The 20985-nt window shown below is 38.3% G+C and overlaps 2 protein-coding genes across 4 annotated transcripts; both read right to left on the minus strand.

The window, feature by feature from the left end:
* Nucleotides 1–301: 301 nt before the first annotated feature.
* sphk2 (sphingosine kinase 2) lies at nt 302–14838 on the minus strand. 3 transcript variants are annotated; one of them, XM_028012366.1, is made up of 9 exons: nt 14697–14838; nt 12014–12437; nt 10971–11524; nt 7430–7579; nt 7255–7349; nt 7056–7171; nt 6153–6356; nt 3627–5229; nt 302–3329 (listed from the first exon to the last, which is right to left on the minus strand). In XM_028012366.1, exons 3-9 carry the CDS (start codon nt 11434–11436, stop codon nt 3267–3269), a joined length of 2697 nt encoding a protein of 898 aa, XP_027868167.1. In that variant the 5' UTR covers nt 11437–11524; nt 12014–12437; nt 14697–14838; the 3' UTR covers nt 302–3266. The 3 variants fall into 3 exon arrangements, with proteins under 3 accessions (XP_027868167.1, XP_027868165.1, XP_027868166.1); XM_028012364.1 differs by having other exon boundaries at nt 10971–12437; XM_028012365.1 differs by having other exon boundaries at nt 10971–12437; nt 14636–14775.
* A 174-nt stretch (nt 14839–15012) lies between these two features.
* On the minus strand, nt 15013–20088 carry rpl18 (ribosomal protein L18). Its single transcript, XM_028012368.1, has 7 exons — nt 19953–20088; nt 19318–19404; nt 19079–19186; nt 17809–17907; nt 17572–17695; nt 16355–16424; nt 15013–15148 (listed from the first exon to the last, which is right to left on the minus strand). The coding sequence occupies exons 1-7, from the start codon at nt 19953–19955 to the stop codon at nt 15073–15075; spliced, it is 567 nt and encodes a 188-aa protein (XP_027868169.1). The 5' UTR covers nt 19956–20088; the 3' UTR covers nt 15013–15072.
* Nucleotides 20089–20985: the final 897 nt, after the last annotated feature.

Genomic DNA, 20985 nt, shown 5'->3' on the forward strand with positions numbered 1-20985 from the left:
TAGGCCCTCCATTCTTTTGCAGCTCTTGCTATTTGGTTTCATTGTCCTGCTGAACAGTCTCAGATGTTTTTGCAGCTTCTCACAAGTTTTCTTCCAAGATTGAACAATATTTACCTCCCTCTATTCTCCCCGTCAACTCTGATCAGTTTCTTTATCTCTGCTGCAGAAAAGCAGACCCACACCATGAAGCTGCCACCACTGTTTTATACAAAGCATGAAGAGCAGTGTTTCTTTAGCCTAAAATAGTAGAAAATTAAAAGCCTCATATATTAGAAGGAATAATGAATTACGTCACACCAGACAAATTTATAAAGTTACATTTATTTTTGAAACAATTTATAGCCATTACCTGTACACTGTATATGTATACATTTCCACTGATTTAGTAATATTACCATTTCATTACAAGCAGCCCTCTAAAGACAACGTAAAGGCATGTATCCGCTCAGACATTGCAGTCCAGGACTGTCCCATCAGATTGGTCTAGAAAATGCCATGGTCCCAGCTATGGCCACAGACAACGCTGCTGCTCAAAGAAAGTAAACCATCAAAACTAGGCTCTGCAACATTAGTAAACATTTTGGCATATTTCTGTTCACACCGTGTACATCAGTTCCTATCTAGTAATAGTACAAGCTGAGACTCAAAATGTAGTACTCGCATTCTGTAGCTGTGAAAGCAGTGTAAAAATCGTGGTAGGCTACTTCAATTGTGCATGTGAAAGGGGAAAAAAGGCAAAGACAGAAAGATAAATCTGTTGAGAAAATCCTCAACAGCTGTAATTTACAGGCTTATTATACAAAGGCATTGATTAAAAAAGTACAGTATGCTGATGGTGATCCAAGCAGTTGGCACATCTTCTAACTGATTGATATATTGCACATGCTAATGATTCATCTTCAGCTCAGACCGAGTCAGCAGGCTCTACAGTAAGAAAATTAATCTCTGTAAGACAATTCAGGCTCAAAAAACTCACTTTCATTTTATTTATCAGCTCAAATAACTATAGCTGTCAGCAAGTTTCAAATGGAAATATAATAAACTGTAATCTAACAGTCTGTTCTGCAGCTGGTTTATTTAATCAACTTTAAGCCAAGTATTTTTATCTTATTTATCTCATGTTAAATCATTTGATCCACCAATATAGCCTTGATTTATTTTAGTGTCGTCTCCTCTGGCTCTTATAAAAGGCTTTTTAAACAGTCAGTTGTACCTTTCATACCCTGTCAGTGTTTAAACTCCAACAGTTCATTAAAGCAATGCGATTCAGTCCACAATTTCTGTGCTAGGCATCGAATGCCGGCACATCTGCTTAGTGAAACATGTGAGTTTCTATTTTGTGGTTAGTATTCATTAAATAGTTACTTTGCATCCTACTGATCTGTGCTGGTTCAATTCCAGTTTTTGTGAAGCATATCCAAGATAACCGATGCATCCCATCTAACTACACTTTCAACTATTTGTTCTCAGACTGCTGAGGCCTAGGGCAGTGATTGTTTTCATATCAAAGTGTCTAAAAGCAGTGAGAAATCAGCTAGTTTTATTCAGGAGTTGCTATGTTCAACATGTTTCAACAACCAACATCACTGACATCATCAGCAGCGTGCATCCACTGGCTAAAAACAAGCAGGCAGAATGCAAATGTCAGTGACGGTTAACATTCAGTCCAGAAATTATCGGGGGGGGTTTCTGTTGATGTTGCTTTAAACTGATTTACTTGTAGCAAGAGGATTTGACGTAGAGTCACGTTATTCTGTTTGGAGAATCACAGTAGGTAGCTGGAGCTAAGGAAATGTATAACTAGTGTTAAATTTATGCATCTGATGTAATATTGAACAGAGGTTAAAGGGATTTTAGATGAGGTTATGTAAGCAGTTTATAAACAGTCAAAATCTTATCTGCAGTAGGTAACTGGTATCTGCATTTTGTCCAAATCCAATTTAGTTAGGCCTAAAGGCTGAGACTAATGGGTAGCCTTGTGAACTTCTACTTTCTTAAAATATCTGATTACAAAATGCCACAGTGGTTTATGTGCCGTTTCATGAACCTTTAATCTGTTGTCATGCTTGCACTGGTAAATTATTTGCACAAAGAACTACAATTACAAATATAATTTGAGTCAGGAATAATCTTCAATAATCTTCCTGCATGAAACATGTAAAAGCATTTCCAGTAAACATAACTGCCTGATAAAATTTGAGTGATGAAAAATCCATAAATGGTGTTCGCTTAAACCCCTATAATATTTTTTGAGCCATTTTCCTTTGATTTCACAAAGTTTCTCTGATTAGAAATGCTATAAATGTTTTGGGAGTAGAAATAAATTGCTGGCGTACCACCTCCAACCTCCATTTCCTGTGTGAATAAGAATGAATTTCTGCATATATAACAATCTAAATCAAAGGTGACGACAGTTTAAAGGTTAAAAAAAACTCTTAATTTTCTGATTTGAGCTTTTTGAATTAAATAGAAGAGCATTCTGAAACATACTCTGATTGGACTAACTATTAGCGTTAGCTTCATAGACCATCTAAATTTTATCTAAATTAAAAACATTAAGCGAATTGTCTACTGCAGGTAGGAAATTAGCTGTTTATACCGTTTATAGCAAAACCTTACCTTAAGAACATCCCAAACTTTCTCTCTAACAAATTTTAGGCTTATCACATAACAGAACGAGCAAATGGTAGATAAGGCATTAATTTAAAGGACAAAAGTTGTTGTCCTTTAATAGTTGAACACTGGTGGAAGAAAGAGTCCAGATAAGGGATTGTGGATAATTTCCGTGTATTTTTATCACCCCAGAATATCTCTGTCTTGGGCATTAATCGTATTTATCTCAGTCTAAGGCAAAATTCAGTTAGTGCTTCTCTGCATGCATACCAACATTCAACTCATGCACCGTCTGCTCAAAAAAATCCACAAAACATTCAATTGGTATTGGTATTCCCTCTTCTTATCCAAGACTGTGTGGTTCCCCTTCTTACTATACATTATACAACACTTGTGCAACTAAGCGCATTTTTAAAAAACAATTCTTGAAATTTAGTATTAATCCCTGCAGTCATTCTGCAATGACGCATGGCTCGGTGTGTTATCCCTTTAAATCCCTACGAAAAGTGTTTTCTGGAAACAAAGCTAGTGTCTCAAACACTCCACCTTATCTTTCTCCCTCTGAGAGCTTAAGGGCGACAGAGATAATTCATTAGAGTATTGATATGTCTATATATATATAAATATATATATATAAGATCCATAATCCCTTATTAAAGTCTGGTAATCTTTACTCCAGTGTCTCCAACAACGAGGCGGGCCATGGAAGGATGAATCTGTGAAAGACCAGAAAAAATTGATGAGTAACTTATTGACACAATAAAGATATAATACAGATTACATAGCATAATCTAATCAGAACCTGAACCAGAATGACAAGTACTCTACTTATTTCCATTAATCTTTTCTAAATTCTCCCCACTTTCCCATTATTCACCATGTTGGTGATCATTTATATAAAAGCCCATGTCCATCTTCAACTCTTTGGCTTCACAAGACAAAATGTGGAAAATTTCAAAGCTTATCACAGGTACTGTATGGTTACATTCAGGTAGTTATTAGAACTTTCTAACCTGCGCTTGTAGTGGTCCATAGGGCACAAGTTCCCCGTCCACAGTGAGGGTTCCCCGCGGAGACAGCGGCTGCAGTCTGAAGGCCTTGCAGGTTATGTGGCTCACGTACGGCGAGCTGAGTGAGTGGTGGTTTCCTTTTTCCATGGCAAAGAACAGTCTGAGTAGCGTGGCTCTGGAGATGCCGGCTCGGACAAAGGTCAGGTGGATCAGGCCGTCGTCAAATCTGGCGTGAGGTGCAGCATGGAGGTCAGCCCCGAGGTGGCTCTGGTAAAGGGCCAAGACCAAGACAAAGTCCCCTTCAATGGTGACCCAATCTCTGGTGGGGAGCGGCTGATCGAGTGGCGGTAACAAGTCGTCCCTTGGCACATCAAAAGGCAGCGAGACAAACGGACGGTTCCTTAGAAGTCCTGCTGGTTCGTTAAGGTCAAAGTTAAAAGATGAGGACGGCATTTGGAACGAGGGAGAGTTCAAGGTGGAGTTGGGGGTGTTAGGACGGGGGGTGAGGTAGGATGATGAGCGTGGGGAGGAACAGGAAGGGGAAGAGGGCGGTGTGGGAGAAAAGGAGGGGGGAGTCATTTTAGGAGGGAGGGAGTTGGAGCTGGAGTGCTGGAGGAGTGAGTGGGGCCTTGGACGGGACGTGTTTTGGTTTTGGTCCAGAACTTTCTGCTTGTATGAGAAGGGATTGTGACGGAAAGGGGAGGAGATGGTGAGAGATCGTTCCCGAGCCACATCCAGAGAGTAAGACTGTTTTTGGAATAATGTTTCGTTCAGATCCATGTCCTCCATGCCATAAGAAATCCCAGAATCTGTGCTGGATTCTTGACTGAGGGGCTGGCTCAGCAGAGCGTCGGCTATCTGGCTTGAAGGAGCCGAGTTCTTTCTCACCAACTCTCTGGTGTTCTGAAGACTGTCCTGGCTAGAGAGGTCATCTCCAGGCTCTTCCTGTGCCTCTCTTCCCATGTCCACCCCGTAGCTCTCCCCCAACTCCCTGGCTCGCAACACTCCGTCCGCCTCCAGAGAACCGCCACTGCCATCCTCGTCCCTCTCATCGTCATCCTCCAACATTTCACAAGAGTCTGGCTCTGATGTTTCCTCGTCTTCCCTTTCGTCCCTTATTCCTGCCAGCCTTTCATCTCTTCCCATATTGGATTCATCTCGTTCATTTGACGCAGAACTCGCTCCGGACTTCTCCGAACAGTTTCCGGACTTTTCTTCAGCTTCCATCTCCAACTGCCCCTCCTTCTCTCTGTCTTCTGCCAGACTGCTAGCTCTCACCACACCGGTTCCTTTACCTCTACCCCTCTGTCGTCTCCTTGTCCTCTCTCTCTGCCTCTCCTCTCTTTCCATCTCACCTCTCCGCAAGAGGCTCCTCTGCTCACTGATACCCATGTCGGAGCAAGTGCGATGGATGGGCGTTTTGCATAATCCATCCAGGCCTTCAGTAATGCTGCGGGAGAGGAGTCTCCTGGGTGGAGGTGTCCCATTTGAAGATGTGGCAACTACAGAGGGAGGCATGTAGGACAGACGGCCCTTGTACGATCGAAGAGAAGCTATGCGCACCAAAGTGCCCAAAGTGAAGCGAGCTGAGCCCAAACCACGATACCTGGAACAAAAAAAAATGTTTAAAATGAAACTTTGTCTTGTGATGTTTGATTGTCCTAGAACTTCCCATATTTAGTCAAGTTTTCAGCCACACATTTAATGCATCCAATTGGGATTTTATATAACAGACAAACACAAAAATACTTTCTTTTCAACTAAAAATCTGAAATCATGGCCTACACATTGGCCCCTTTTCAGCCCTTTTTACTTTGTTACCCATAAATAAAATCCAGACAGGTGGCAGATAAGGTTTTGGGGAAGCTTGAGGTAGAGTCTGAGGAAGTGCACATCATCCTGAATCTCCTGATGGCGGTGGAAGACAAACAGGAAGTGGCTCAGGTTGGTGGAGCTAATACAGGACAATCCAGGAAGAGACTGTCAGGGGCTACAAAGTTTATGCTGGGACGGTGGTTTCCTTTCCACCAGGACAACGGCCTTAATCGTTGTCAGAGCTACAATTTAACAGTTTAGATCAAAGAATATTCATCTGTTGGAATGACCCAGTCAAAGTCCAGAGCTGAACCAGGAATCTGTTGTAAGACTTGAAAATTGATGATGAGATAATCTATCCCTCCAGTCTGACTGAGTTTGAACTGTTGTGCAAATAAAAATGAGTGAAAGCGTCTAGACGACCAAAAATTGTTGGGAAAGGTGCTTCTACAAAATATTAACTCACAGAGGGTGAATAAAAGTGTGCTTTACCCCTTTTTTTTTTCAGATTTTTATGTGTAAAAAGGATTTTATAAAGAAATAACTTGTGTATTATTTCATATATATGCATTAGTTTTGCTAGCCTATCACATAAAGTCCCCGAAAATACAAAGAAGTTTGTGGTTTTAAAATTTCAAAGAATTCAACAGCATGAATACTTTTTCAAAAAACAGCACCAACCAAATAACTTGAGCTTTGACATAAAACACACACCTTTCACTTTCGATGTCGACATCAGACACAAAGCCCCAGGCAACAGAAAGGAAGGAAAACAGTCTCCTGGGTGCTGCAGCATGGCTGTTTTTGGAGGGCAGAGGGCTTATTGTTACAGACACCAGGTCCATGGGTCGGATGCCGCCTTGACAGAGCAAGAAGCAGCAGTTTAAAAGGAGCGGCTCTCGAAGGCACATGTCATACCTGAGAAAGGGAAGAAAAAGAAAAAAACCTAACTCATCTCTGATAGAAATAGTCTCAATTTACAAAAAACATATTGGGAAACTCAAATGGTGACTTTAAAATATTTCTTTCAGATTTGCAGTACAACTTTAAATAATGTTGCATCTGAAAAGTAGAAAAAAAAATATCAATTGCTCCATCTCTTTTTTTTAACTGCTAATAGCAAGTTAACCTAGAGCTGCTTTCACAGTTGCAGCTTTTCATTTCAGTCGCTATCAATAATTATTCATTAATTTTTTGTTTTAAATATCTGAAATACTCCCAAACCAGTGATGTGATTTTTCCTTTTTTAGTCCAGTTTTCACTTCGTTTATTTCTAAGTAGGTACGAGGGGTGAAACCTGAAACTGCTGCTGTGCAAGGTAGTCAAAAGGTTGCTGCTAGGTAACCACTAGTTACTCAACAAATTGTTGCTAGGTAACCAAAGAGTGACCTTGCTCACCTACTTGTGAAAGGTTGAGCTTTGTCGTCTGCCTACATCTCCCAGAATGCAGTGCAGTTCTCAAACGGAGTTCAGTGAAATTATTGAATATTCTATCTCTTTGTATCGATCATATATTGTCTATCTTGATATGTATTGTTATTGACTTATTGTCCAGCTCTATGTTGATGACGGATAGAAATGGGTTGATGATGCCTGACCAGCCACTGCTCCCCTCACCCTGCGTAGTGGTTGATGGAGCCAGCCAGTGCATTCCCAGAGCCGCAGGGCAGAATGCCAAGAGGTGTCTTTATTGCTTGTTCCCAGTCCGGACGCTCCATCAGTCCATTAATCACCTACAAATCCACAGGATATTCATAAGAGACTTCAGGAGACCTAAAACTTTACCTGCACATCAATTGCAGCATCAGAACCTTACCTCATGCATCAGTCCGTCTCCAGAAACAATGACAATGCCGTCCCACTCTGGGAGCGATATCTCTCTGATGAGCTCTCTCGCGTGGTTCCGACGCTCTAGGACAGATTAATAAAAATAAATTAACATTCATGCATTATCCTTACTCACAGCTATGATTTCCAGCTTCTTGTCTTACCTGTCTGTATGAGGTTGTAGCTGATGTTGGCCTCCCTAATCATTGGCAGGATGTGGGTCTGACACCACTGCATCGCCTGGCCTCTTCCGCTGAATGGATTGACCAATAACAGTAGTCGCCTGGGACGAGGTAGCAGACTTCTGGAAAACTCTGATGATGAGGAAGAAATGCTAAATTAAATATTCAAATATTAATTATTCAGGGCATCTAGAAATCTTCAACACCAGGTCAACTGTAACATGATATAAACTCCTACAGTTGGCTTTTATCGGATTGTTTATCCTTTATTGTGAAATATTTCTTATAATGCAAATTTTCATTTGTCATCTCAATAAATTTCAAGTAATGTTAAAAAAAATTGACTAAAATGGTGTTTTTACAATTTTCTCCACAAGAATGGGAATATGAATATGAATACTTTTTTATTCATATTCAAAAATATGAATAAATGTGCACAGGTTAGCCACATTTTTTAGGTAAGTGGTGTCCTGAAGAAGCTCATTTTAAATAGATACGTTTTTCAGCTGTGGTGCAATGAATGCAGTCACAGGGATGCAGTTACCTAAAAAAAAGGTGATAAATTGTTCTTATTGTTACTTTTGTCATTGTCACAATAGTACAATATCATGATTAAATTCAGAGTCCACATCATCCACCCCTAGCTGAGCTTTTGTTTCAGAGTTAGTCGACTCTAATTTGAGACTGAGCCTCTCTCTCTTATTTCACCTGGCAGTGTACTTCACTCTAATCACATGGCCGAAACTCAACGCTCTCGATTTCTTGAGACACTTTGGCTCCCTTAGTATAAACTGACCATTGTTTAAACAACATGGCCGACCTGAGTGTCGTTACTTTTTCTCTTTATGACCGCAGTGTACCCTTCGTCCGATCGCTGCTTTAAGGTCAAATAATTCCCAACAGTTTTCTTGAATGCAACAATGAATTCACTGTACTTGAGTCACCAGATCTCAGTGCAATGGAGCGACTTTGGGATGTGGTGGATCATGAATGAGCAGCCAACAAACTTTCAGCTGTTACATGATGCCATCATGTTAATATGAACCAACCTCAATGAGAAATGTTTTATAAAACCTTGTTGAACCTAAGCAACGAAGAGTAAGCAAGTGTAGGTGAAGATAATCATTTGCCAACCAACACCATGCACTGATTTTCAGATATTTTAAACTATACGCCTTAGAAATGAAACACTTGCTCTGTTCACAATATAATTCCAATAATATTTTCCAGCAGTTTACAAAAGTCATAACTTTAAAGAAACTATACTTCTCTCCTAGAAATAGTTAACTGTGAACAACTAAAGGGCAGTTCAGTAATCACTAAAACAGTAAAGTCCAACAATATTACCATTCAGAACAGGAAAACGTTGATTCTTAAATTAATACCAAAGCAAGAACAAAGATGGAATATAGCAGAATAATTCAATTACATGTTATGTAACGAGATAAGCAACAGAAAACATCTAGATAAGGAACGTTAACAAAGGCTACAATGACAAAAAGGAGACTGAACCTTGAACACGTATCTTCTGATAACCAAGTCTTATTAGTTGAAGGGAAGGAGTGGTGTGTTGCAGCATTGGAGAGTGTATATTTCAGGGTTTCCTCCAGTGTTCTATAAGCCTGGTGGGCCACCAGGATTTACTTACACCCCCACCAGGCTTAGCATTGCTTATTTATTTACAGTTTTTTTTTTTGTTTGCATTTTTTAAGACTTTATAGTTGGTGTTCAGATATTAATATTCCAATCTTCCAGTAACACATAATTATCATGTAATATTTTCCAATTTTCTTTTAACTTTAAATATTTTTTAACTCAAAAACACAGCAGGCCGCTGGATGAATGACTGCTGAGCAGCCCAACCACCAGACTTAGCAGGTTTTCTGGGGGGAACTTTGCATTTATTATGAATATATAGAATCATGTGTATGCAGAACAGACAAAAGAGAGGGTGAACAGTTTGATCAACTTCAAAGCTTACTTAATGAAGTGTTTAGGTATTGTACAGTCTTTGAAAGCTGTGCAGAATAAAAACTTTCCAGACAGAATGAGTTGGCTGAACATGCAGGAAGACCCAGGGCCACTGTGACATTCAGCTATAATTAGCAAGAGTCTACAAAGGGAGGCATAAATGAAAGCAAACAAAACAACAAAATGTGGAGTTTCAGGTTAATTCCTGGAGCCAAACATAAAGGTCACAACAAGCAAAGGCGCAGAACTAGCATTCTTTAAATGTCCTTCAATGCAATCAGTTAAAAATAATCAAAGGAAAGATTCTCTGTTGTCAAGTTTAAAAACCAAATGAGCCGAAACATCTAACAGTGAATACTTTACAAAAAAATAACATTTTTATAGAGCCGCTCAAAGTTATGATACAGAACACATTTTTTCACCAGATTTGTATTAAAATCATTGGGGAAAACATACCAGCAGCTGAATGACATCTTTTTGCAGATGACGAGATTCTTTACTCAGACGCTCCAGTGGAGCTTAAAACTGCCTTCCACCTGCTATAACCATCACTGCTCTTAATGTGACTGATACTAAATTAATGCTATCTTCCAGGAGAGCAACACAATATAACACATTATCATCTCACTCGCAAAAAACTGTGCATTTACTATTTGGTAATGTAGTAAATTTCAAGTCTGCATTTCATTTATTTGGCCGCTGGGATCGATATGCCCTCCTGCTGAGACACTGAAGCTCATTAAGTGGATTGAGAAAAGATGTTACACAACGGCATAACAATGAACGAATTCAGGAAAATGTGGATTGTAATCCATAATATCATCGTAATTTCTAGCAGCAGCCTTGCTACTGTCTACTTTCCTGATATTTGACACCACTAGCAAACTAAGTACATAAGTTTTTTCATAAATTGCTTTTCTTTCACAAATGCAGATAGAAAATGTCAAATATATAATTACTTCTTTTTTACAAAACCACTTCAATACTGTCTAAATATATATTTGTATGTTTTTCTGTATTATTTTTATTTGACCTATATAGACTTGTTTTGATAAAAAAAATAAACAGCAACAATATAAGTAATTAAGAAATTTGACTCAGTTATATAAGCTATTAAAATATTGCCACCTTCCTGGAATAATGTCCCAAGTCATTTTTTTTGCCAAAAGTATTTTTGTTTATTGAAACAACTTCTAGAAGGAAACAGTTTTCACTTAGGCCGTTATTTTAAGAAGGTGACGATATGAGCTAAAAAACAAAAAAAAAGGAGCAAGCTCCATAAGATTTCTCTTTTTATTTTTAAAAGAAATTTGAATCGTCCCAAAGGATAATTTTGAAGAAATCCCATAGAAAATGTTAAAAATTAAAGTGATATAGCATTAATGTATCAATCTACCAGGTAGGTTTGTCAAAACCAGCTTTGTACAGACAGATTGATTACAAACATTGTTATCAGATCTGAAAATCCAATTTTTAACATGAGTGAATATTAATGACTGCTTTGATACAGATGTCTGGACAAAAAGGCTTTTCAGGTGAAAGAGACGCTCACCTGTGTTAGCTGTAACGGGCACTTCTCTGAGCAAACACTGGATAGCGGCCGACCACCTCTCAGCTTCAGGCCGGCTTTCCGCCAGGTACGCCTTCACCTGCCTGCGCCTGGACACCCCCTTCCTCCGTTTCCCTTGCGGATACCAATACAGCACAAGCAGCGGCGGTGCAGGAGAGCGAGGACAGCTGCACCCCACCAGCTCAGACAAAGGCAACAGGAGACGGGCTTCCTTCCCGGGCCGCGATGAGAGTCGCTGAATGTGAATGTGGGTATGGGTGAGGGTCAAGGCATAGTTGGACGCCGGACTCAGAGCTGGTGAGGTGGCGGGGGAAAGCCCTCCTGAGCTTCCAGGGCTCTCCGGGCAGCTGCAGCTGCTGCCGCAGTTACTGCCAGATTCCCAGCTGGCAAACTGTCCGTGAAGGAGGGCTTCTTCTGGAGAAGGTGAGGAGGAATCTGGGGAGCGCATCCTTGCTTTTGGATCGGACGACGTCTGCCAGTCTGACGAAGCAAACGGTACGAGCTTCTGGAACCAGAAGCTCAGAGAGCTGTCAGTTCTTCAAGATGTGCAAGAAAAATTAAAATGTGTCAGAAAAGAACTTCATCCCTGAAATCACTTTAAGATTATTCTTCATGCAGGCAACAAAAAAACCCAAAACCTTCCGATTTTGTCTTCATTTGAAAAGCAAACTTCTTCCAGTATAAAGAGTCATTTTTCAAAAGAAATAATCCAGTGAAGATGAGGAGAAAAAAAGCAATCAAATCTAAGCTGTCAGTTCCAACAGTTTCCTGCCAATTAAAAACTGGAAGCAATACTTCAACGCTTGAACAGGAAACTCAGTCAATCAGAAACAAAGAAATTGCATAAGTACAAAAAAGTTTACATTTCAGTTTGAAGCTGCCTTTGGTCTCAGCAAAACAAGGCAGCAGAGCAGCTAATTAATCAGTAATCTTTAAATAATCACACAAAGGTACAAAACTGAACCTCTCAAAAGAAGTAACTCAAACATCAATAAAGTATCAATAAGACAAGAAGCAAAACACACCTTTTCTATGAAAGGAGGTCATTAAACTAATGTGCAGCGATTCTTTAAAGTATGTTGCATGTCGAATGCAGCCTGCAGTGTGATGAATGCCCCGAAGATATGATGAGTGCAGCTTTGCTGAGACCTTTGAAACTTCTATTGCTATCTGAAATCTCAGAGATTACATACGACACAAGCAGGAGGAGTGACAAAAATCACGCCTTCAGGACGGTAGTGTGATAAATTAAAGATTCGTCGTAGAAAACACTCCTCCGAATGACACCTGACAATAAACAAACATAGGGAATAAGCAACTAAACAAAAAAAAAGAGGAACAAAGAAAATACACAAAGGAATCAGTTCCAGGTAAGTCCTTAGTTCATGTCATCTTAATGTCCTTAAGTGAAGCCCCAGGAGTCACGTTCCCTCCCAAACATCTCTGCTCCTGTAGGAAAAGAAAAGCAACGTTAAGTGTTGATGTCAATATTGGAAAGTCAGACATCTACAAAGTGACCCTGTAAGGAGTTACGAGTAAAAAAATATTTTTTATCACTATATAAAAACGCATTTTTATATCGCAGTCTTAGCAACAATCACTACAATAAGCAGGAGAGATTATTTTCAGAGTAAAGCAATATCAGATCTGCCTCTCCCCTTGACCTTAGGTGCGTCTGGACTGCTGCTGACTCACAGTCACACATCCTTAAACCGCCTCGCTGTGACGCTACATAACTGTGCATGAGAAGTTGCATGCCAATGACCGCAAGCTTATAAGCATTTACATACTCAGGAGTTTCAATCCTCAGGACTGTGGGACAAAAGTGCTCTCTGTCACAATGTGGATCTTGAACTGCTGAGCTTTTACATCATAATGTCCCCAACATGTTCCTTCAATTAGCAAGCGAAGTTCAAATGCATGACGCAAAACATTATCGGCCAACAAATGCTATTTTATGATGACGCACACACTGACTTGATTCAGAATTACCAATTTAGACGCACAATTAGAATTGAGGCATTTTTTTAAACCTTGTTTATCATAATAAACCACTTAAAGAACAACTTCAACACAGGTCTCATTCCTCCTGGTATCAAATCTTTCACAGATTAGGAGGTTTGCTTCCGGGATTGACCTATAAATATTTTAATTCGTTTTTCCGATCAACTCTGACCAGCTTCTCTGTCCCTGCAGAGTGAATGTGTCCACCGCAGCATGCTGCTACCACCACCATGTTTTATTGTGTGAATGGTGTACTCAGGGTACTGTGCTGCTGCAGTTTTTAACCACGAATGCCCAACATGTTCAGTTTTGGACTCAGTTGACCACTTCCCTTCATGTCAGAGACATTCACAGAAAAGCTGAACTTAAACGAAGATGATTAAATTTAATGCACTGCAAAAAAAAATAAATATTACCAAGTATTTTTGGTTTAGTTTCTAAAGCAAATGTCTTAGTACGCTTGAAAAAAGACAAACGTAACTTACGCATAACTGTTCAGCAAGATACAGGAGCTTCTTTTGACTAAATATTTTGGTAAGATTTTGAGCTTTTGCTGTGTAAAGAGATAATCTATCTACTTCTGCGGGAATTATTTAGAACCACCATGGTAAATATAATTTCAAATTATTTTCAGTTATGCATTTCTCTGATAGTCCACCACATAAAATTTAGATTAAATACATTTTAAATTCCAGTCACAGTGCTGAAGGTGTATTAAAAATTTTCTAGGCCATGTATTCTAGGTGAAATGTCATATTTAGTATGCAATGAAATAGAACGACTTGGTAAGTAAATGTTTAATCTCAGACAGATATTAACCTGGTCGCAGCTCTTTCCAAATGCAACAACAGTATGGAAAGATTGTTCGAGCTGTAATGCAGACAAACCAACAGCTGGCCAGCGTCCTGCTCTGATTAAACACGCAGAAATGCACCTCACTGATGCCCATTGTTGCATCTTACGTCCTTGAAGTGCAGGGCGGGGACATAGAAATAATAACAACCAGGCTAAATTTGACCCCCCGAAACAAAGAGGTTGTAGAAATAACGGTGAAGAAAAAAACAGTTTGGTTCATTTCCTGAATACATGGAGGTATTCCTCAATTTAGGGTGTAATTACGCAGTTTAAAGACACATTTTAAAGCCCTGGCCGGCAGTCTGGTTATCCTTGGCTTTACATGGAAACTTCGATCGATGCTGACCACCTAACCAAGCTAGCAGCAGTCCGTCAGTTAGCCAGCTAACTTAATCTGAATTTCTTCAAACAGTTACCATTAACGTACTATTCAAAAACAAACCCAAAACTGTGTTTGAAAATAGTTTTGAACTACTAGAGGTAATTAACACAGAGGCTAAGGATAGATGCGCCCCCAGTTTTAATGTTAGCTAGTTTTAACTGTTGTCAGTTAGCAGAAGCTAACAGTTTTCTACTTCATATCCAGCTTAAAGTTTAACTTACACTTACATTTTGTTCCCTTTAAAAGTGTATCGATACGTATTATTTCTAGCTTTAGAGTCTTACTTAGTTGTTTAAGTCAAATGGTTAGATAAGATGTATACAAACTAGCGTGTTAGCTACAGACCGCTGTGATTTACTATTCAAAGTAGCGGTAAAGCAATAAAAGTTAAGATTCAAATTTGGACCTTATATGGTAATTCAAGCCCAGCAGAACACAAAGCAGCACTGAAACAAAGTTCAAATCACCTCATCCTGTCCCCCTCTTCAGGACTGCGAAAACTGAGCCGGAGCAGGAAGTGTCTGGAGCCGAGGCAGCAGCAGGTCTGAGCGGCGGAGAGGAAACCCAATGACGGCAAGGAAAACATTGAAACACCCACCGACATTCTCCAATCATCAGCAGACCACCACTTCCGGCTACAGTCACTTGTTATCAGGCAACTGATGAATGCTCAAAGCACCATCCCGGGGCAATTAAAAGCCCGCAGCGCGGTGTGTTATGGGAGGTTTATTCATCTGCTTACACATCAACCCATTCTTGAGCTGTTCAATAAAACAGACAGGGTGTTTTTGGACAGACAATCATCTTTTTATTTGTCAGATTGCATGAAAAACAAAAACGAGACTAGTTCTTGTAAGCACGGCTGGATCTGCGACCGCGGGCTCTCTCGAACTTCCTGCCCTTGGAGCGGACGTAGGGCCTGGAGAGGAGGAGAGTAGAAATTAGGACAAATCAAAATCTCAAATAATCTTTGTTCCAGTGAACTAGTACAGTGAAACCGTCTATTCATGTATTTTTCTCTGGAATTAAGACTGAAATATTTGTGAAAAATTTGTCAATTGTGCAGCATGGAAAGATGAAATACCAATAATTTTCCTTGGAAACAACTGGCGACTAGCTTCTGCTGTAGTACTAATACAGTTCCCGTTAATAAACAAAGGTATATTTGGAATATGAAGTATTAAAATAGACTGTTTTTTTTTAAAGATAATTTTGTTTACAGAGACTTCATAATTCATTTTATTTGTCGTATCTATTGTTTTGTTTATGTTCGATATTCAAAAAATCTTATAGTTCCAGAGTTTAAAAGTTCATTAGAATTTAAAGTTTATTGATCTTTGAGAATGTGTTCTTGCATTTTCATGCCGTTATTACTGATATATTACTTAAAAATGTTCTCAAAACAATGTTATCGTTTATCGCAATAAGTTTTGGGACAATTTATCATCCAGAAAATTGTTATTGTGACAGGCGTAGAGGTAGCTTCATTTTACATCTGAATCGTTTGTGGTACAAAACAATTAAAACTGGAGAGATTTTAAAATACCAAAAACCGTCTGAACTTCTTCTCTGTTTCATAAGCCCAACACAATTTCATGTTAATCAAATGTTCAAAATAACTAAAGTTTTATAGATAAAATAAACATCACACTTTAGAGAAACCTTTGAAATAAAGATGTTTGAAAGCAGCAAAGAGACAAACTCCAAAAGTTTCAACATTGGACTGAAGACAAGTTAGGTAAATTTAGAAAAAAATGTTGACTGTACAAGCCCTCAATTCAAGGTGCATTAAATTTAGCATTTTTTAACAAATGCTTCTCTACAATAACGGCACATCATTAAAAGTATCAAAGTAAACTGTGTTGTTTCTGCTTTTAAGTGGAAACAATGTGGGGAAGTAAGAAACTAAGCACACCAGGGTGTAATACATTTACTTTTATCAGATGGAAATAACTCAAATCTAAGCTGTTTTGATGACCCAGTAGGTTTTGAATTTTGTAGTTTTACCACTTTGTAGTCAAAATATTTGACTTAAACAAAAGGAACCAATGTTGGTTAATAAACTAACAGGGCTCCTGTGTTTAACCATGTGATGCTGTATGTTTCATGTTGGGTGCAGACGTACTTGGTGTGGCTATGAGGGGTTCCAGGAGCTTTTCCAAAGTGCCTGTACACCTCTCTGCCTTTACGTGGCCCTGAAAAAAAAAAAAAGATGTATGTAACATCAGATACAAACAGTAAAATCTCTGACATCATCATCAGTTTTAGATCTCTACATTAATACAGATAATAATCCACATTTATAGCCTACATGTGGAAACTCTACAACAGTAGAGAAGAAATGTCAGGTATAACAAAGAGCCACTTTGATTCATTTTGACTGGGAAATAAAAGTCTTAAAGGCTTGATTAAAAGAACCATTTGCAATCATTCATGTTGTCAGACTCCTAAAGGTGACTTGAGATCGTTTCAAAATGAAAAAAATAAATAAGATTTCTATACATTTTTCATTTAAACAGGCCAACTTTCCATATTTTTTGGACTTTAGAACATTCTGGATATTTAAATACTAAGTATTAGCACTGAACTTGTAACAGCAGACGTGTCTCATCTACAAATTGCACAAAACAAATTTAACAACGTTAAACAGTAGATCTAGAGTCTAGATCTACCGTTTATAAATCTATAACTCCTTAAAATATCAGATAAGGAATGGATTTTCTTGAACTAAATGCATTTTGTAAGAAATTTCATTTTTTGACATTTATTTTGCTAGGGAAAATCCCCCCAAATAGATTTATAGATTTTAATTACAGCATTTTGGACTCAGTTTGAGAAAAACACACCAAATTTGAAGCCGCCTAGAGACAACGTGTAAAAGGATAAAATGCTAAAATTAAAATCTGACTCAGCAAAGTTAAGCATACAAGACTAATAAGAATAAAAGTAAAAACTAAACTTTATTGGGCATTATTAAGATTTGTCCAAATGAAATGGAAGACAAGAGAAAGACGAGTTTAATCTAAATTTGTCCATAATTTTTCTTTCAAAAATGATGAGCAAGTGAAATCCTCAATCAAACAGAAAGTCTGACATAATGAGCAATTTGTCAAAAATATTTTAAAAACAATACGTGGTTAAATAGTGTCAAGATTTCAAACACGGCCAAAACAATTTTTTATCCATTTTTTGAAGGTGTCATTTGTTTATTGCTCAGCGAAGATTGCCAATCCAGAGACTTTGTTCTGACTCAAAGTCCTTATATTACAGTGTTTATTAATGATTCTACCTTCTCAGATTAAACTGGCAGACTGTAGGAGGAAACAAGAGACGTTCAGGTACCTGACAGCAGCACTGTGCCATGTCCTTTGGGAGAACTCAAAGCCAGCTGGTCAAATGTCATCACCTGACCCCCGGCCTTCAGGATCCTGCGGCGGGCGCGGTCGGTAACCCTGAGAGCGCAGATCTACAGAACAAAACGCAGAACTTCAGAGGGTCACAATGCTGAAGGAACATTATCTAAATATTTATAAGATCAAATACTATGAAGGAAAGCTTAGATTTTGTAAGATCACTTACCTTGAGCTTGGGGATATCCTGAATCCTGATGTCATCAGTGACCGTTCCCACGACAACAGCGACTTTGTTATCACGGCCAGCCATCTTCATCTTACGGATCTAATTAAAGACAAAACAGGCAGACCGGAAAACTGATGAGGACATATTTAAAAACCGAGGAAGAGAGGGAGAAACATGTAGAAAATATACCTATAGATATGAATGGGAGAAAAGGATTTCAGCCTTATTATGGTTGATCATTTTTCTTCCGTAAATTATAAATTAGGATGTTAACATCTCTTTCAATTTGTTTTTTTAATCTCAGTAAATGTTAAGCATCAAAACCATAAATTTTATGTTCAAAACCTTTCAAATTTTGGCATGAAAACCCCCCAAAGCCCCACATAACATTACAGCAAATCAAATTAAATAGTTTTTGATATTTTATTGTTGCCTGTGTCTTCTACCATAGCTTTTATTCCTAATCTTTTGACATGCTTTAGTTGTTCAGCTTTGTTTCAGATGAACATTAACATCAGAACAATAGAATGTAGGACTTTTAAGCAAGCATCTAATAAAAATGATGCAAGTTATTAAAAACTGCTTGTGTAAACCACTAAGACATTTTTACAATTGAAGTTGTTTTTTCTTTACATAATAAAAAAAAATCTTTGTTTTTAAACTTGCACCAGCTTGAAAATAATGCTTCATCATACCAAACTAATGCAACACATCTGTTGGTCCAGGTAAGATATTGACTATTCATAACCAACAGAACCCTACATTAAAAATGTTAATGATCCCCATAATGAATTGAGCTTTTTCCTCTTGTTAAATGATAACTACTTGTTAAAAAAAACACTAACAAAAAGAAGGCAAGCTGGGACATGTGGGTGTTCTTTACAACAATGATCACAGGCCGAAAGGTCTTTAAAAATATTCAAGTTTGAGTGTAGGATGTGATTAAATGTGCTCCACTGCAGTATACCATCCCATATTATTAACAGCATTTTATATTTTTACAATTTATAGCATATTATATTTTATTTTTATTTTATCTACAACTACTACTCAGTCGTAGTTGTTATTGTGTCTTGTCTCTATGCTGTAACTGCAAAGTAATTTCCCTGCTGGGATGAATAAAGTACTTCTATTCTATAAAATAGGATCTCTGAACAAATTAATCAAATTTCCTACAGAAAAAAAAGCCATTTCTGAACATACCAGTGCCCACCTGCAAAATTATGCCTTACAACGCAGAAAAAATATTTTTAACCTATCTTGGACTAACCAGGCGAGAGATGGACATGGGAGGCCTGTTGGTCCGGCTCATGAACAGCCTCCTCAGGACCACCTTGTTGAAGGGAGCATTTGTGCGGCGGGCAAGAAACCTGTACAACTGTAAGAAACCAATATGACAAGTTATGAGACACTTAAGAATCTGACTATCACAAGTTACATACTCAAAGTTTTATGCAACAATAACTAGTATCAGAGATATGGTTTTAAAGACAGGAGAAAATTATTTACCTTAACCAAGAGCCTCAGATAGATATCCTCGCTCTTTGGCTCTTTCCTGCGCACCTTACGGTCCTTGTTGTGCCTGATGTCGACTCCCTTGGAAATTTGAACAAAATCACATTGAGATGCATCACCTGAACTCTTCGTTTCAAACTAATCACATGTAGGGTCCACTATTATCCTTAAACTATACATCGCTAAAGCCGCATTAAAGCAAAACATACAAAGTTAAATCATAATAGAGCCCTTTAGCTAGCTGAAGCTAGCTCACACGTTGACACTACAGCGAACGGCTATCACCTAGCAAACACTCTCAGCAGCATTTTATTTGGCTCAGTTTGAATCGCTAAAAACGTAACCAAAATACAATCTGAGTTTGAAAATAATATCTGGCTTTTAGAAAACCATGCAAGGCTAATTTCAAGTCAGCAACATGACTGAAAGTGGCACCAATGTCGGCTTCAAACAAGCTATGCTAATACGAATAATATGGACAAATAATCTAAAATTACAGCAACAGCGCCACACCAAGTACCTACGGGAAATGTTTATGTACTAATCAGCAAGATACAATGGTTTGACAAAGAGGATGACAGTGGATAAAACAGCTATCATATTTTACAATATCTGGTAGCTGTACCTACCATCTTGGACTCAGAGCGAAAAGGGAAAAGGAAGGGACAACGTCTCGCGATAACGCAATGTTCTGAAATCTCGGCCTTCTGATTGGCTGCGAAGCTTGTGTTTTCCGCTTGTTAATTTGAGGACGGAGCCTCTGGTGGTGTGTAGTGGAATTAGCAGTTGAACTAAATCGGTTATTATTAACAACCCGTTTGTTTTTATATTACCGCATTACAAGAGCTAATTGTACATGTGAAGAGGATGGAGGATAAAGAAAAAGAACGTTTAAAAATAATAGATTTTAAAAAAATATATAGCATTGAGTTACAGATAGTTTTTACATTCCACAAGTACATTGGAGCATGTTTATCAGCAAAATATAATTGTTTTATAATTGTTAATGATACACAATGGTACATTTAGGTAATTATATATTTACCATTAATTGTATCAATTATCTGGAATGGACTGGCGACCTGCCGTGGGTCCACCCCACCTTTCACCCAGTGTCTGGGCCTCATTGTTACTGCTATTTGTGCAGTTTTCTCATTACAAATAGCAACCCTGTTGTTATTTGCACTTTTTTTTTTTTATCACTTCTTGTAAATAGTCAGCTGCAGTTTCTGTGCTGTGCACATTTTGAAAAATGTATCCTCCTACTCACTTGCACATTTATTTGCATCTGAGTGTGCTATTTTAATAATGTTTTGTTCAATTAACAAAAATAAAGAACTGAAAACATCAGTCTGTGTGTATTCATCTATATATTGTGTTTCACTTTGTGATGGAGTTACTAAAATAAATCGACTTTTCAGTAATATTGACCTTTATTATATATTGTGCATGTCTTTGCCATGCTTCAAAATAAATACATTTCATGTGCTTAAGATGAATTAAACAGAAAAAATGTCAGCAGTATAAACCTCAATAACCAAGTTTATAAGACAAATGAAAACAGATGTGACATAATAAAGATGGAGGAGATTGTTGGTTACAAAGGGACAAAAAACCTACACACACAAGCACAGGAGGCTGCATGATATCATGTTTAGTAGA

The sequence above is a fragment of the Xiphophorus couchianus genome, chromosome 3 (assembly GCF_001444195.1).
Source record: "Xiphophorus couchianus chromosome 3, X_couchianus-1.0, whole genome shotgun sequence".
In the NCBI taxonomy this organism is placed as follows: domain Eukaryota; kingdom Metazoa; phylum Chordata; class Actinopteri; order Cyprinodontiformes; family Poeciliidae; genus Xiphophorus; species Xiphophorus couchianus.

Coding starts and splice junctions, on each gene's coding strand:
- rpl18 (XM_028012368.1), bottom strand. Junction 19,187..19,317: donor ATCTGAGGCTCTTGGTTAAG/GTAAATAATTTT, acceptor GGTTTCTTACAG/TTGTACAGGTTTCTTGCCCG. Junction 16,425..17,571: donor TGGCACAGTGCTGCTGTCAG/GTACCTGAACGT, acceptor TTTTTTTTTCAG/GGCCACGTAAAGGCAGAGAG.
- sphk2 (XM_028012366.1), bottom strand. CDS start 11,436: ATGCGCTCCCCAGATTCCTCCTCACCTTCTCCAGAAGAAGCCCTCCTT. Junction 7,172..7,254: donor GAGACGGACTGATGCATGAG/GTAAGGTTCTGA, acceptor GTGGATTTGTAG/GTGATTAATGGACTGATGGA. Junction 5,230..6,152: donor GTCGACATCGAAAGTGAAAG/GTGTGTGTTTTA, acceptor TTTTTGTTCCAG/GTATCGTGGTTTGGGCTCAG.